The 18,629-nt window shown below is 36.6% G+C and overlaps 1 protein-coding gene across 1 annotated transcript in view; it reads right to left on the reverse strand.

The window, feature by feature from the left end:
* The window catches only part of LOC125116965 (catenin alpha-3-like), a 453,580-nt gene that overhangs the window by 389,525 nt on the left and 45,426 nt on the right, over positions 1–18,629 (reverse strand). Inside the window, exon 4 of the mRNA XM_047762661.1 lies at positions 11,794–11,986. Coding sequence (XP_047618617.1) covers positions 11,794–11,986 — 193 coding nt within the window. The remainder of the gene's footprint in view (positions 1–11,793; positions 11,987–18,629) is intronic.

Genomic DNA, 18,629 nt, shown 5'->3' on the forward strand with positions numbered 1-18,629 from the left:
CTGTGGTGTAGGTCGCAGACGCAGCTCAGATCTCTCATTGATATGGCTGTGGTGTAGGCCAGCAGCTACACCTCTGATTGGACCCCCTAGCCTGGAAACCTCTATATGCCACGGGCACGGCCCTAGAAAGGACAAAAAAGACAAAAAAAAAAAATAGAAGAACAAAGTAGACTAAAAGGAAGTGAAATTTTTATTGAATATTTGCCAATCATCAGGCTGGGGCAGGCTAATATGTATGAAGAAAGAACCCATGAAAAGGAATATGTATGCACAGCCCAGAGAAAGAAAATTATAAAATAGAAGTCTTTCAAAAGAGGAGAATGGATGAGGGAGGATCCTAGTAAGGACTGGAAAGATTAGTTTTAAAGAGTAAAAGGAAACACCACTTCCTTTGAAACTGAAGAAAGAGATGAGAATAAAGAGCCAAGGACAGAAATTCTAAGATACTTATTCCTGACCTTAAGAAATTGCTGACAGCTTAATGCGCTCTTTAACACTAGTATATCCAACAGAACAATAACTTTCAAACCTATCTTCTATGAGCATAAACTTTAGATCACTTGTCAGTATCACAACTACTCTGTTGCCTTTGCACACATTTATGGAATAACTACCGTGTGGTACCATCCTTCTAGCAAAGTGCCACACTAGCAAAGCTATGACTAATATACGAATCATGCCTTTGAATTCAGACTCTCCTAGCTGAGGTTTCAGACCACATTTTAGTTTCTAGGACTCATCACTTACAAATCAATCTGTTAACATGCATTAAATCTTTGCTCCTGTCTTTGGATTATACATCAACGTAAATGGTACATGAGCTATAGAATTTCTCTTACTTTCAAAATTGACATTACTGTTATTTCTCAAATCAGCCTGTCTATGCCATAGGTTCAGCGTATCGAGTGATTGAAACTGAGATGGCAGCCCACACACATTAAGTACTTTCCAACTGCCTACACAGCACTTCAAGGTGGGTGACGCTGAAGAGTTTGCTAAGATTTCAAATGCACTTTAAGAAAAGGCTGCTGCTGGGATTAACAAACTACTCTACATAAAATAGATAAGCAGCAAGGATTTACTGTATATCACAGGAAATTATATTCAGTATCTTATAACCTATAATGGAATACAATCTGAAAAAAAACATTTATATATATATACATATATATATATATATATATATATATATATATATATATATAAAACTGAATCGCCTTACCATATACCTGAAACTAACACAATATTGTAAACCAACTTGACTTCAATTTAAAAAATGAAAGAAAAGCCTGCTGCAGAAAAGTGAATGCTAAGGGATGCCATGTTGAGTGTTTTCCAGGAATTAGTAGTTTACAAGCCATGTAGCTAATTAGCTCATCAGTCTTCAACGTAAGTGTTTTCATAAACATTCTGCCAACTACAAGACACCATGCATGCCTGTTAAAATGTGTTTAAACAAGAATTCATCATCCCCTTTCTAATGAAGAATGAACTGCAACTCCTGAAGCACATTGTACTCGGTTGAAAAGATTCTTGTATTTGTGACTTTATGCTTATCTAAGAGTACTCTTGAGATAAAATAACAGTTAAATACACACAATATCAACATAGTGATGGATGGAAATAAGGAGGCAGCAACTGTTGCCTTTGAAACCATATGTAGGCTGTGAGTAAGTGATGGTAAATACCAAACATTTTATCTAAGTCCTAACTGCAACATTGTTGAGCAGAGTGGATGGAGCTAACCTTTTACTTAGGGATGCTTAACTGAAAAATAGAACTACTACCTTCTTTTATTTAAAATGTTCCACAGATTATGAGTTTCAAAGGATAAGATCTTTCAACACAGATGACCCAAAATGAACACCCAGTAAATTTCGTAAATCTCTATTTCCTTAGGAAACAATTTCCTTGTACAAAACAAACAAAAAAAAAATGCATTGAATAGTCAGGATGGCAATAGTAATACTTTAAAGTCCAATATTGGAAATTCTATAATGGCAATTGTTCTTTAAGTACTCAAGAATTCTGATAGGAAGAGTAATTACACTTTTGAGATACATTTTCCAGGAATGATCATTTCTAGAATCAGTTGTTTTCTTTGACTAATATGGATAATATTGTCTTCATTCCTTATTCCTACTGGGGGAAAAAAAATGCAAACCTCGAGTCTTGCAAATCATGAAGATAAAGAACTATGAAAATGTAAAAAGAAGGATAACTTTTTTAAATACCCTGAATATCTAGACTATGCACAAGAGGAATGTGTACATTTTACTCACTTATTTCTCACTGGGGAAGGAAACAGTCCCCCAGCTGGAAATATTCATGAGCCATGCAAACAGCATCAGTTGTCAGCTGATGCTGGCCTAAACTTTTACAAGCATGCTATTAGTTGAAAGGCTCCTATATTAGCAGACTAGGCAGCACCGCATTTCTTTAGTTTAAAATATCATAGCCCCGCATTTGAGAAGAAGAGCTGTATTAATTAGAGGGCCCATGATGGATTCAAAAGCTCCTCATTTGTTGGCTCATGGTAGCCTTGGTGGAGGCCTACAATTAAAAATAGATGGGGAAATATTTCAGCAGTGGCAGGATTCCAACAAATTTCCAAGTCCTCCTCCACTTGACATACCTGAATAAGGAGCCCACAGTACATGTTTCCAACTGCTGGCTCTGGTAAGCATAACTGCCAAGACTACTTGTCTTAGATGACACATTCCAGCTCCAGATAATTCATACCAAAGTATTTGGGGATTTGATAGGTGCTGTATTCCACCTGTGTAGACATGTTTAGTTTGTCTGGCAGTATACAAAAGGGTTGAATCTTAACCTTTCTCTGAACACTTTCTGAAATCTCTAATTTTCCCTTTATACATTAAAGAACCCATACTTGTATATTTATTTTACTAAGAATCTAAAAATGCGTAATTACTAAGAAAATGCAGTTAATGTTTACATGAGAAAATTATTATTTTTAAACACTCCAAGGAAAAAACTTTTTCGACTGACAAATCTTAAGACTTTTGCTAAACCCAGATTTTTGCCAAACAGCAAAACTAATACTATCTTCATTATTTATCCCTAAAATTTATTATGAAAGACAGGTCATGATATGATGTTAACAAAACCTCCAAGTATAGCTATCCCAGCCACCATAATGGACCATGTGTCACTATATGTATCTTTCTACATATTAGAAAAATTAGAAGTAGAGAGAACAGCATATATGCGTAATTGTTTAGGAATAGAAATTATATATATACACATCTATTGAAACAATTATTTGTCCTTCGCAATTTCATGTTTGAACAGCAAATGCCATATACTGTGTTATATCACTTTTGTAAAATTTGTTTGTAACATAAGCCAATAAAGTATCATAATCTTACCATCATAAGGGATCCCAAAGAAACAGGCCATGTGTGTTTTCTTATCTCAAATGTTTCCTTCTTTTTAAAATTACTATCCAAATCTTTCATTTCAAAGATAATACCTCAAGAAATACCAGATATTAAAAAGACAACTACATTTCTATGTATCAATACCACCAGAAATATAATTGATTTGAGTCTAGAAGTATATCCCTATGTATATGGAACTTTGGCATTTGACAAAAGTGACATACTGAAACTGTTTTTCAAAATAGTTGCACCAATTTACATTCCCACAAGCCATGTATAAAAGAGCCTAGTGCTACAAAATCTAGCAGGTTAGACTTCAAAATTTTTGAAGTTGCATAAAATGGTATCTCATTTGCATGTCCCTGAACATTAATGAGGCAGAACATCTTTGAATTTTTGTTGGTACTTATTCTTCTGCAGAAATCTTTGCATGCCCATTTTTCTTTTGCTTTTTTAATTAATAACAAGATTATTCTTGTTATTAATCCCTTGTGTTTATGCCAAGATTTTCTGCAAGTGTGTCTTCATTTTCTCTAAAATCTTTTTGATGTAAGAAAGTTTTTAATTCTGATATTGTAAGATGTATCGGTCCTTACTTTTAGTTTGTTTCATGTTTAATAAATCCTGTTGAGCATCCGAAGCCTTAAAAATTCAGTGAAAAATAAGGGTGAATTTTTTAACTTTTGTTATTGACATTTAGAAACTAAAATTACCCGCAGTTGGCTTTTTGTATATGATTAAAGAAACCAAACACTAGAGAGATTGAACAGGAGAGAAGCCAAAAAATATGGCAACTAAGAGAAAGGAATGTTGAGAAAAAAAAAAAATTCCCTCCCTCAGGAAGTCACGGAGATAAAATTGGAGTTCTGAGACTGTTTAGGAGGAAATGTCCCATTAAATATCCTATACTTTAAATTGAGACCTCTGGGATGCTACATTCAAGAGGAAGGGTTAGCTAGAAATAGAATAATCATTAAAAATATATCTAAATTTTTTCCACTGACAATGCCCAGCATTCAGTCAAAACTATCCAAGATAATAGGAGACAAAATCAGATACTTGGAAAACCAAACAGACAATAAAACAAACATACAGAAGAGCCACATGTTAGGCATGTCAGATCCAGAAATTAACTGTAATGGAGATGTTCAGGAAAAGTAATGGCAAGATGGAAATTTCAGCAGGGAACTAGAATTTGGAAAGAAATTAAAAGGAAACTATTTCTATTTACATAAAAATAAAAACTATTTTAAAAAACTAATGAAAATTAAAGCAATAAAAATGTATAATAACTAAAGTGAAAAATTCACTGGATGGACTTAAGTAGACTGAAGAAGGCAGGAGAAATGTCACGAATTTCAGTATATATTTAAAATTAAAATGTTAATTTTGCTGTCATTAAAAAAATAAATTACATATTTTTCAATCAGAAGACTCATTACCATTAAAATTTCAGTTCAGCACAAAGTGGTCTATAGTTCCAAATTAATCCCAATCAAAATCCCAGGTTTTTTGTAAAAAACAGAAAAGCTAATTCCAAAATTTTTATAGAAATGCAAAGGACCTAGAATGGCCAAATCAAATTTTTATTTCAATACTTACTATGATATACAGTAATCAAGACAATGTGTTATCACTATAAGGATAGATATGTGAACCAATGGAACAGAAGAGAATTCCAAAGTAGACTCACACAGGTAAGGTCAACTGATTTTCAACAAAGTTACAAAAGTGTATCAACTGAAAGTAGGATTGTGGGTTCTTCCCCTCCCCCTATAAATGGCACTGGAACAATTAAATTCCATATGCATCTGTATAATACCTGATTAATTGAATTTGCATATGGAAAAAAGAATCATTAGCCCTAATTCACACCATTCATAAAAATTCATTTCCAGATAGACTGTAAAGATAAAACAACAAAGACTTTATGTTGTAAAACATAATAGGATATCTCCTTGATTTTGTAATAGGCAAAAATTTTTAACAAAACAGAAAAAAATCAGAGTTCCCTTGTGGCACAGAAGGTTAAGGATCAAGTATTATCACTGCAGTGGCTTGAGTCACTGCTGCAGAATGAGTTCCATCCCTGGCCCAGGAACTTCCACATGTTGTGGGTATGGCCAAAAAAGAAAAGAAAAGGAAAAAAACAGAAAAATCTCTACCCAAAAAGGAATAAAATGATTAACTGGAACTTATCAAAATTACTTCTGAATATCAAAAATATTAAAATAATAGAAGGAAGGAAGATTTTTTTAAACAACTTTAAAAAAAAGTATTTGGCATTGTCTCTATGGCAGCTCAGGTAGCTGCTGAGGTGCAGGTTCTATCCTCAGTGCAGTGCAGTTGGTTAAGGATACAATGTTTGCTGCAAAAAAATTAATTAATTAAAATGTATCTTCCAAGGCCATAGAAATGACAGCAAAAACAAATAAATGGAACCTAATCAAACTTACAAACTTTTGCACAGCAAAGGAAAACTTAAAAAGGAAAGACAACCATCAGAATGGGAGAAAATATTAACAAGTGATGGGACCAACAAAAGCTTAACTTCCAAAACATACAAACACCTTATACAACTCAACAACAAAAACTCAATCAAAAAGTGGACAAAAAACATAAATAGACATTTCTCCAAAGAAGATACACAAACAGCCAATGCACACATGAAAATATGCTCAACATTGGTAATTATTAGAGAAAAGCAAATCAAAACTGCAATGAGGTTTGCACTGCTGGAAAGGGTATGGAGAAAAGGGAACCCTCTTACACTGTTGGTGGGATAGTAAATTGGTGCAGCCACCATGGAAAACAGTATATTTTAAAAAACTAAAAATAGATCCAGAAATCCCACTCCTGGTCATATATTTCAGAGAAAACTAATTCAAGAAGATACATGCACCCCAATGTTCTTAGCAGCACTATATACAGTAGTCAAGGTATGGAAGCAACTTAAATGTCCATCGATAGGGGAATGGATAAAGAAGACATGGATGGATGGATGGTTGGATAAATAGACAGATATAGAGGTATAGAGAGATAGATATACACATATATACAAACACAAAATGCTTAGCCATAAAAAAGAATGAAATAATGTCATTTGCCACAACGTGGATGGACTTGGAGATCATGTAAAGACAGAGAAAGTCTTCATATAAAGTTATATATAGATCATATAAAGTCAGACAGATCCAAATACCATTTGTTATCACATTTGGAATCTGAGATATGATACAAATGAACTTATTTACAAAACAGACTCCCAGACATAGAAAATAAACTAATGGTTGCCAAAAGGGAAAGGGAGTAAGGAAGGGATAAATTAAGAGTTTGGAATTAGCAGATACAAACTACTACTATAAAATAAACACCAAGCTCCTACTATTTAGCATAGGGAACTATATTCAATATCCTATAGTAAACTATAATGGAAAAAGAAAAAATACATATGCGTGTGTGTATGTGGGGGGTATATATAACTTTATCACTTTTTCATACATGAGAAACTAACTACACTGTAAATTATAGTTCAATAAAAAGTTAAGTTCTCTTGTGGTGCATCAGGTTAAGGATCCAGAGTTGTCACCATAGCTGTGACACAGGTTTGATCCTTGGTCCAGGAACTTCCATGCGCTTTAAAGAAAAAATAAAATAAAGGGGAAAAAACAATGGGATACTACTACATATACTTGAATCAAAAAAACACTGACATTTGTTAACACCAAGTTAATAAGAATGTGGAACAACTGGAAGTTTTATACATTAAGAGTGTCAATTAGAAAATCCACTCTAGAAAACTGTTAGGTAATAGCTATTAAAGCTGAGTGTATACCTTTTGACACAGCAGTTTTACTTCTAGGTATAAACCCAACAGAAATGCCTACATACACACACCAAAAATAATGGACAAATATGTATATAATAACAATATACATAAAAACCAAAAACTGGAAATGACCCAAATCTCCATCAACAGTAGAGTGGATAAATAAGTATGATCTACTCATCAGTGAAACAAATCAACTATATGGTAAGATCCCACAAACACAACATTGAGCAAAAGAAGCCAGACCCAAAAGATCATACATACTTTATGATCCCACTTACACCAAGTTCACAAAGACCTATGTGATAACCAGGATAATGGTTACCTCGAAGTGAGGGAGTAGTAACTGGTAGGAGGCACAGGGGATGCTTCTAGAGGTCAAATAATGTTCTATTTCTTGATCTGGATGGAGTTTACATTAGTGTGTTCACAATGAAAATATATTGAGTTGTTCTTGATAACCTATGCACTTTTTGTATATATATCATTCTCAATAAACCACTAAAAAACATTAAATACTGTGTAATCAATCACGTGACTTAGAAGCCATGTCTATTGCAGAGGGGCAGAGGGTACACAAAGGTAGTAAACATGCTATAGGCAAAATAGGTAATCCAGACATTATAAACAATTCTTAGCTAATTTCTAGGTAACTATTAAATGAATATTCTAAAACTATTTAAATAAAATACCAGATGTAATATGTTACCACTGTATAAGTATGGGGGTAAGTTACAAGATCATGAGTGACCATAAATAATTGCTACATGGACCACATTTTGGGGATCTCCACAATTTTATCTTTCCTTTCACCATCCTCTCCTAATACTACCCATACTCTATTGTCTACAAGCAAGTTTTTTGGGTTTTTTGCGGGGGGAGTAGGTTGGTTTTGATGGCCACACCCACAGCATATGGAAGTTCCTGGGCTAGGGACTGAATACAAGACACAGCTGCAACAATGCCAGATCCTTTAACTAGTGCACTGGGCCAGGGATGGAATTCACACCTCCATAGGAACCCGAGCCGCTGCAGTAGGATTCTTAACTCACTGTACCACAGTAGGAAATCCTACAAGAAAGTTCTTGAGATAACCAAATGCCCACTTTATCACTTTGAGTCTCTAACTATAGCCACTAAAGGTAGCAAAACAATAAAAGAATCCTGTAGCCAGGCTATATAAATTATACTGTTTTTATTAGAAGAAATTTTCTAAATTACTCTCGAAATTCTTGAAAATAAGTCAATAAATATATACATTAAAATATCCTCTACTTCCAATATTTTTTCACTCTTTAAAATACATTCAACTTATTTGCTCGTCGTAAGTCCACCGCATTATGCCACTAGACAAAGTCCTTAAAAAATAAGAATGAAAGCAGGAAATTTTTTAAACATGTTTCTAGTATCATACAGAGTTGCTTGGTTCAGAACTCACTCCCCTGTTACTTCAACTCCATCACTGAGCTAAAATTCCTTCCAAATTTTTGAGAACAGTGCTCTCACTGTCACTATCTCTTCTACCCATAGGATAAGCATTGGCCATTCCCCAAATTCCAGAATAATTTGCCATTTCACTGCTTTCCTCCTACACTCAAGTGGTGGTAGTTCAAATTGGCAGTTTGTCAAAAAGATTCAGCATATAAAGCACTTTGTGATCTTTAACCAAATGTGTTTGTTGTGTATACAGCATATGCCATATATATGTATTTCACACATTACAACAGAACACAGTGAGGAATATATACTGCATAATCCTAGAATTCAAACAGACTTCTCTTTGAGAACTTTTCTTTAAAATACTTTACTTTTATTGAACTAAAAATGTTGAGTTTTTTTAAAGCAAATACCATTTCTTGACCATTATTACAATTATTTTTCCCTTCTAAGAATGACCAACATCTTATTTATTACCAGATTATTTATGGAAACAATGTTGCCAAATAAGTCAGAAACAGTACCAGATAGGGTTCATATTCCTTCCCAAGGCTCAGCAAAGGAACCGTAACTATGAGAAATAGTTTATCATAAAAGCAAAAATAAAACCATTATAAATTTTAATATAAAATGACAAAATGATGCTTAGATTCTTTTTTTTATTTAATGAACATTTATCGGGTGTCTGCTATGTGTCTGGCATTGCTAATCAAATAGACCTGGTGCTTGCCACCTTCGAGACTTACTGAACAAATAAACCAATGTTTAGTGTATGAGATGCTAAGTCTTACGACAGAGAGATGCTCAGAGTGTGTGGGGACATAGAAAAGGGGTACCTACATCAGCATTGAGGGGTCAATAAACACTTGCTGTGAAAGATGACCTCGACTGAGTTTTGCTGAGTAAGAATTGGCTGAATGAGAAAGACAATCCAGGTAAAGGAAATTTCTAGTAACAGACACGGAGGCATAAAGCATATATGAGTTCTTTTGAGGGGGGCACAATCAGGAAATGAGAAGGAAGAAATCAGTAGAAGTCAAACCATGGAATGCTGTGGGAGCTGGTTTAAAAGTCTGAATTTTGTCCAGAAAGCCAGTCCCCTAATTCTTCAAAAGCTATTAAAAGGATTTTAAGCAGGGAAGGAAAATAACTCTGTTTCCCTTTTTTTTTTCCTCCTCCTTTTGCCCAAGGCATGCAGAAGGTCCAGGGCCAGGAATCAAACCAAAGCCCACAGAAGCAACCCAAGCCACATCATTGACAATGCCGATCCTTAACCCACTATGCCACAAAGGGAACTCCCGAAATTTTCATTTTTAAAAAACGTTTGGCTTTGGTATGGGGCAAAGCTAATGCAGTCATCCAGAATTCAAAAGGCAATATTAGGAATGGAGAAGAGAGAACAGATCTGAGATAGAAAACAAAATAGAATTTGTAGAACTTAGAGATTAATTAGAAGAGAGGGTGGAATGAAAACACAGAGTCTAAGCTAAGCTGACTTGGTAACTAAGTGGATGATGGTACCAGAGCAGAGAAGAGAGGACAAAGCATGGGTCTGAGGTTGTAAGAAATGGGGAGGAATGATGAATTTATTTCAAATTATCTGAGGCATTATATATTCTATATATTGTCCTAAGAATCCTTTTAATATATAACTGATACATAAAGTATCTAACCAAAAACTCCCCTGTATTTGACCTAAAGTTTATTGTGGCTAGTATAATCACTTTTATTATATAATTAGCAAAAAATTTCCTGATTTTCTTTATGTTAGGGGTGGGGAGAAGGAAATATTTGCATACCCCAAACTTCTTTCACAAAAATAAACACGAAAATTTCTTTTCCTATCCTTTCAAATAGTTCCTAGCAGCAAGCCAATGTATAAAATCACTCCATTAACTAAAGAATACTGAGAAGTTCTTTATTTAAAAAACCCTGCAGGAGTTCCCGTCGTGGCACAGTGGTTAACGAATCCAACTAGGAACCATGAGGTTGCGGGTTCGGTCCCTGCCCTTGCTCAGTGGGTTAACCATCCGGCGTTGCCGTGAGCTGTGGTGTAGGTTGCAGACGCGGGTCGGACCCTGCGTTGCTGTGGCTCTGGCGTAGGCCGGTGGCTACAGCAGCGGACCCAGCGTTGCTGTGGCTCTGGCGTAGGCCGGTGGCTACAGCTCCAATTCAACCCCTAGCCTGGGAACCTCCATATGCCGGGGGAGCGGCCCAAGAAATAGCAACAACAACAACAACAACAACAACAACAAGAAGACAAAAAAAAAAAACCCTGCAAATACAACTTATGTTCATTATAAAACTGTTCTTTATCATAAATAAGTAAAGATATCAAAAGGTAAAATAGACATTTTTATTATGTACTATCAACAACAGCCACACAGTAATTATGCATAATTCATGCAAAAGAATTTTTTATGGTTAGAAAATCTCAAACTCCAGAAGAATGAAAAAAAAATTTTTTTAAAAGGTACTTTCGGAGTTACCGTCATGGTGCAGTGGTTAACAAATCTGACTAGGAACCATGAGGTTGCAGGTTTGATCCCTGGCCTTGCTCAGTGGGTTAAGGATCTGGTGTTGCCATGAGCTGTGGTGCAGGTTGCAGATGAGGCTCGGATCCCGTGTTGCTGTGGCTCTGGCATAGGCCGTTGGCTACAGCTCCATTAGACCCCTAGCCTGGGAACCTCCATATGCTGCAGGAGCGTCCCTAGAAAAGGAAAGACACACACACAGACAAAAAAAAAAAAAGGTACTTTCAAGGTGGCCTGGTCTGAAATTTCCATCTCCAATTGTTTACAAGGAACTTTAGAATTTGCTTGTGTATGGGAAAATATGTCCAGCTTCATTAGTCATGTCTCATTTTATGATAAAAAGTCAACATTTCTCTTTGTTTACTACGGATAAACTATGGAAGGAGAGGAAATGAATAACTAAAGGAAGAACCTGAAGTGGGGCTCTGAGTCTCAGAGCTGCCTAATGAACCTCTCTGTCTCCCAGAGCTAACTCCTGCACAAAAGTGATAAGCTCAAGTCAAACTACAACACAGCACTCAAATCTATTTCGGTTAACTAACATCCTAAGGATGTACAGTGTACTCCTGACCAGGACTAGAGTACTCACTTTCTTTGCGAACTTCCTGGAGTGCCCCAGTAAGCTCTTCCTTCAAAGCGGTGGCTTCCTGAGCAATCTTCTCTCCCTTGTCTAATAAATTCCAAGTTGCTTCCTCCACAGAAGCTAGAAGAACTCTGGCTCTTTTTGAACGGCCTTTTTTCCTGTTGGAAGGATTCTGGGGACAATTTACAAGTGTAGTAACCTAAAATTGGAAAAATACAAGTCACTTATCAGACAAATTGTGAGAGGAACACAGTCCTGGGATATCATATCCCAGAACAAAAGGAAGTAGTTCATAATAACATGATTCATTCCCAATATGATTGCCACATCCCCAAAAGTCAAGGCACCAAGAGCAATGTTATCAGCCATCACTTGAGTTCTCAACTAAAGATAGAAAGGAGGAGAGGGAAGAAGGATGGGAAGAAGGGAGGGGAGGACCACAGAGATTGAATCTCATCAAGTTTACTACTGGAACAATACAAAGTACAGTATATGCAATACACATATGTTATCTGATACATAAAAATGACTATAGCACATTGTAGCCAGCAATCTATGTTAAGAGAGAGACAAAAATAATAATTAAGTCAATAAGTATTAGTCTGCTTAGGTTAAGAATAGAGATTATTAATGGCGGGTGGGGGGAATAGGTGAGAACCACTCTGAAACATAAAACAGTGGTGACTTCAGGAGGACAAAACCTAAATCCTTACTATGACCTACATCCTGGCCTACTGGTGTCTCCTCCATTCTCCCTCACTCAGCTGGCCTCTCATTCAGGTCCTCCTCAAAGTCCCCTATCACAAGGCCTTTCCTGACTACCCCAGTGCCTACCCTCCCCACCCTCCCACCCTGCCCCCTCAACTACACGTTGTATTTCTTCAAAACATTTTTAAAGCCTGACACTTTTTGTTCATACATGTTTACTGCATCCTTCCAGTATTAAAATGTAAAACTCTATGAAACAGGAAATGTGGGGTTTTTTTCCCCTCCAGCTCTCAGAACAATGCACAAAATAGTTGTTCAATGATTCCTATACAAATGGCTTAATGAATGGGGTAGTTGAATAGAGGGACTTCTTAAGGTCTACATTTTGAATTGCCTGAATATGTTAATAATGAGAATGTATTACTTTTGCAGATTTGTTTAAAGTAAGAACCAATTCATGATAAGAGTACTGTTTGGAGATGGAAATTAAGCATTTGTATTTGAAAATAAAACTTTATGCAAAATTATATTGTGAAAAATATCCATTTCTTTTCTTCTTTTCTCTTTTTTTTCTTGTCTTCTTGCTGTTTCTTGGGCCGCTCCCGTGGCATATGGAGGTTCCCAGGCTAGGGGTCTAATCAGAACCGTAGCCACCAGCCTACGCCAGAGCCACAGCAACGCAGGATCTGAGCCGCGTCTACAACCTACACCACAGCTCATGGCAATGCCAGATCCTTAACCCATTGAGCAAGGCCAGGGATCGAACCCACAACCTCATGGTTCCTAGTCAGATTCGTTAACCATTGCGCCACGATGGGAACTCCCAAAAAAATATCCATTTCTTAATGAACCTTGGATCCCAGGAACAAAATCTGGTTAACATTTTCATAAGCAAACCTGAAAGATCCCCACTGTATATAAAGGGAAAGAAAAAACAACAACAAAAAACCTTGTACTCAGTAATTAAAATAGAAGACGTGAAACTCTTATTGAAATAGCGGAGGCTTTTAACAATCATGTACCGCATCTTTGATAACAGACTATACATAACTGCTGCTCCTAGAGATTTTGCTTGTTTATTATTTATGGAGCATTAAATATTTGGGTTTTCTTTTTTTTTTTTTTTTTTTTTTTTTGCTCTCTGGGCCCAGTTCTTAGCCAAAAGACAAATAATTTACAAGCTATAAGGAAATATATGGATGAAAATAATTTTTGTCTGCCCTCTATCCCCCTTTCTGTCCAATAGACCCTCTTCTTTATTCCCACATTCACAACCTCAGGTGGTATATTCCTTGCAGCAAGCCTTTAATTCTTTTCTTGGAAAATGAGAATAATCATATCATCCTATAACATTATAGGCAAGTTAAATAATGCAATGTACTTTATTAAGATGCATTAACATGATTCAAAATTGGTTAGCATTTAATATGTAATTTCCAGTCCATTCCCCACATGGGATCCTTGTCAAAGGTATTCTCTCTGTGTCTACCCTTGTCCTGCTTTTGTGGAGTTCCCTGAGCTAAATGAGATGAAGTCAATTAACAAAGCACATTCTATGTGCCTTTCAAGCAGTCAAATAGGGCCACATGTCTTGATCATGCATTATACAAAGATAATTTTAAGTCTGATTTACTGCATGAGTTTCACGTATTCCAAAAGGCAAATACCTCCCCGTTATCAGCCTAATTTATAAATCAAGAATTAAAAGATAGTTGTCCAGATTAAAACAAATTATACCACCTCATTTAAAACCTGTGTAAATATGAACAATAAGTATCATTGTCTAAATCTTCCTTCAGAATGTATTTGAAGTGCCACAATTCATTACACTTCCCACTGAACATTCCTCTTATTATTGCTCAGATTCTCCAAGCGCCAAATGTTTTCCATAGAATAGCCTGAGCTTTGAAATTAAAATGAGCATTCCAGAAACACTTTGTTCCTTATAATAAATGCCAGAGAAGAAATGTGAAAAGAACAATGTCTAAGCACACTGTGCTTCCACCAAAAAAAAAATTCAATTGCAACTTGGAAGTTAGTTTATATCTAAGTCTTCTTTTTAAAATCCCAGTATAGTTATTTAATATTGATTAAACTAAAATCAGGTGATGCTTTCAATGACAAAGTAAATATGGCTTGATAAGCCTGTAGAGGGATCTAATGGACTTCTATCAGCGACTGTAACTCCTCCAAGGGTAGAGGGTGCGTTATGTTACTTGAAAAAGTCTCCCAGAAGTTTGTGCTGTGACATAATGGGATTGGTGGTATCTCTGCAGCACTAGGACATTGGTTCAATCCCTGGCCTGGCCCAGTGAGTTGGGGGATTTGGCCATTGCCCCAGCTGCAGCCTGGGTCATGACTGTGGCTCAGATCCCTGGCCTGGGAACTCCATATGCCGTGGGGTGGCCTCCCACAAAAAAAAAGTCTCCCATCTCTTAAAGGAAAACCAGTAAACAGTAAAATTAACTCTCAATTTATTCTATAAATTTTTTTTCTTTTTCAGTATAAAATTGGTTATATTTTTATAAGGTACACCAAAACTTTTAGTTGAAATTTATAGCAAAGATTATTCTAATGTAGAGTCCAAGCCCTGCTCCTGCGAACTTTTTTTTTTTTTTTTTTTTTTAATCACTGGGCATTACTACTCCCTTCTCCCTTTACCAGACTTTAGGGGGATCCCTCTCATCTGGACAATTTCTGACTTCAGATTTGCAGGTCTTAAAAGAACTTGGGTTTACTCCCTTTTCTTCAGTCCGTACCTCTGTGCTAGGCAGAAACACACCTTCATCATCGATATAGGAATGAACTCCCCACTGAAGTGATCCTAAGTTAGAGATGTCAGGTAACATAAAGAGAAGTAATTCCCTACTTTATAAATTCTGCATATGTATAATTTCATAAAACCAAATGTACTTTTAATAGTATGTAATATTTATATATTGAAATTTAGAGTACCAAAAAATAACAGTATCTTCTGCTCTTTCCTATTTCAGGTGTGCTTCTCTAGATGTTCCAAGAATAGTGAAAATTAAATTGATACACTCAGGGAGCCAAGTCAACTATTGCTGTATAGATCAACACCAGTGTACAGCAGGAACACTGCAGAATATTATGTTGACGTGAGGTTGTGATCTGCTTTCATTTGTTATATCAGAGCAACAATTGCTTTAGTGTCTCAGACACTAGCACTGTAGAAAGTCTTCTTTAATGTTATCTTGGGTAACACATTTGTATTCTACAACCATGTTCTTTCTGAACCTAATTTTTTTTATGTTACCATCTTTGTAATATTAAAAGGCCATGTTAACAACCATCTCTTTTCTTCTTTATTAGCTAAAATACTTTGAATTTTAACCTTCCTCCAATAGCTCAGAGGAGCCTTCAGGGCTACTTTTGCTTCCTCAAGTTAATTCTAATGTGTGAAATAAAAAGTAAGACATTTAAGCTATGTTAATTAGCCAAAAATTTCAAATAGGATTATGAAAGAAATTAGAAGGGTAGAAAAATAAAATTGTCTATGGATAAACTTTAAAAGTGACTTTTTAAAGTAAAAAGTATCATCTAGTTTTGGGGACAGGGGTCCCTTCTTCAAATTATTGGTAATTTCAACTATTCCTTAGTTCCTATAAAAGCAACTTTTACTGTGTTCACAAAAGTACTGGGAAAGATTTAGTGTTGAGAACCCAGAAAATACATATCCTTCGATTAACATTCAACACTCGCCCAAAACCAAATACAATCTTCTTTTGGTTCCTTTTAAGCCAACAAAGATTTATTGAGCAAAACAATACCTTACCCATTTAGAAAATAAAGATAAGTAACCTTCAATATGTGATAAGAAAGATACACAACTAGTTGCAATATAAAAGGCAGAATAACTACTTAGATTTATAGGTAAAAAGAAAGGGTTGAAGAGATTACAAACATTCACGAAGATTAAGCAGAGCTTCCAAAAAGAGCTAGATAGTTTCCTATGAGAGAGAGGGGGAAGGAGAGCCAGCCAAAGGGAGCCATGTGCCAAGGGGCAGACATGGAAATTATTTTTGTCTGAGAGTAGCAGATAGTGAAGTTGGGCAGACTGTGGGTAAAAACAAGAAACTAGGTGAGAAATAGGCTAGGAAGTAGGCTATGGCATAAACTACAAAAAGTGTTAAAAGCCAAGGAAAGAGTTAATATTCAACTTAAAAGGCGATTGACATTTGATATAGCATACCCAAAGTGGAAGCCTTCTTCCACCCACCTGCCTTTCTTCCACCAGTGTTTTTTTTTGGGGGGGGGGGAAGTCTCTTTTTTGTCTTTTTTACTTTTTCTAGGGCCACACCCATAAGGAGGTTCCCAGGCTAGGGGTCTAATGGGAGCTGTAGTCGCCAGTCTACACCAGAGCCACAGCAACTCAGGATCCAAGCCGCATCTGCAATCTACACCACAGCTCACAGCAATGCCAGATCCTTAACCCACTGAGCGAGGCCAGGGATCAAACCCACAACCTCATGGTTCCTAGTCGGATTTGTTAACCACTGAACCACGATGGGAACCCCTCCACCAAATGTTTCTTAGAAACTGACACCTCTAGCCTGAGGCAGAAACCTAGAGGTCAGCCTCTAGCCTGAGGCTACTCCCTCTCTCTCATCCTCCTCTCCAGGTTCTTCACATCATCTCTTTAAAAGTCTTCCTTTCTGGGGAGTTCCTGTTGTGGCTCAGCAGGTTAAGAACCCGACTAGTATTCATGAGGACATGGATTCAATCCCTGGGCTTGCTCAATGGGTTAAGGATCCGGTGTTGGTGGGAGCTGTGGTGTAGGTTGAAAACACAGCTGGGATCCAGTGTTGCTATGGCTGTGGATGTGGCCAGCAGCTGCAGCTGAGATTTGACCCCTAGCCTGGGAACTTCCATATGACAGCACGTACGGTCATAAAAAAGAAAAAAAAGGAATCCCTAATGCAAAACATTCTGTCGTTTTCTATGTCTAGTGTCATGAAAAACATTTTTGTAAATTGAACAAATAAGTCTCCATTTGTAAAGTTTATTTGCTTCCTGATCAGTTCATTGTGATCAATTATCAAGTATATACTTATGTTTGGCCTTTTTTCACCAATAAAAAAAAAAAAAGCTACATAGTTTGTTTTCAAACTCTAAGTAAAAAGAACAGGCACACAATTTTTATTACTGATTTTCATATAAAAATGAAAGGATTAAAAAATCCTTTTAGGAGTTCCTGTTGTGGTACAGCAGAAACAAATCCAACTAGTATCCATGAGGATGCGGGTTCAATCCCTGGCCTCAGTCAGTGGGTCAGGGATCTGGCACTGCCGTAAGCTGTGGTGTAGGTCACCGACACAGCTCAGATACTGTGTTGCTGTGGCATTTGCCAGCAGCTATAGCTCCAATTCCACCCCTAGCCTGGGAACTTCCATATGCTGCGGTGTGGTCCTAAAAAGCAAAATTTTAAAAAAATCCTTTTTAGGAGATTCCAACATGGCACAATGGGATCAGCAGCATCTTGGGAGCGCTGGTACACACGTTTGATCCCTCCACCTGGCACAGTGGGTTAAGGATCTGGTATTGCCACAGCTGCAGCTTAGGTCACAACTACAGCTCAGATTTGATCCCTTGCCCAAGAACACCATATGATGAGGGGTGGCAAAAAAAAAAAAAAAAAAAAAAAAAAACTTTTATTAGGGGCTGCCATAACAAAATACCACAGATTGAGTGACTCAACCAACAGAAGTTTATTTTCTCACAGTTCTGGAGGTAGTATCAAAGCACCAGCAGGGCTGGTTTCTTACACCTCTCTCATTGGCTTGCAGACAGTCACCTTCTCACTATGACATTCTTTTCTCTGTATCCACACATCCCTGGTGCCTTGTACGTCCTAATCTCCTCTTATAAGGACACTAGTAATATTGGATTAGGGCCCACCCTAAAAACCCCATTTCAACTCAGTATATCTCTTAAGACCCGATCTCTAAATGCAGTCACATTCCGAGGTCCTGAGGGATAGGGCTTCACATATGAATGCAGGAGGAACACAATGTAGTCTACAACAATCCTCATTACAAATGACAATCCTCATTACAAAGTGTGAAACTATCATCATTTTTTCAATAAAATTTAGGGTTTTGTTAGATTACCAA

The sequence above is a fragment of the Phacochoerus africanus genome, chromosome 15 (genome assembly GCF_016906955.1).
Source record: "Phacochoerus africanus isolate WHEZ1 chromosome 15, ROS_Pafr_v1, whole genome shotgun sequence".
Lineage (NCBI taxonomy): Eukaryota > Metazoa > Chordata > Mammalia > Artiodactyla > Suidae > Phacochoerus > Phacochoerus africanus.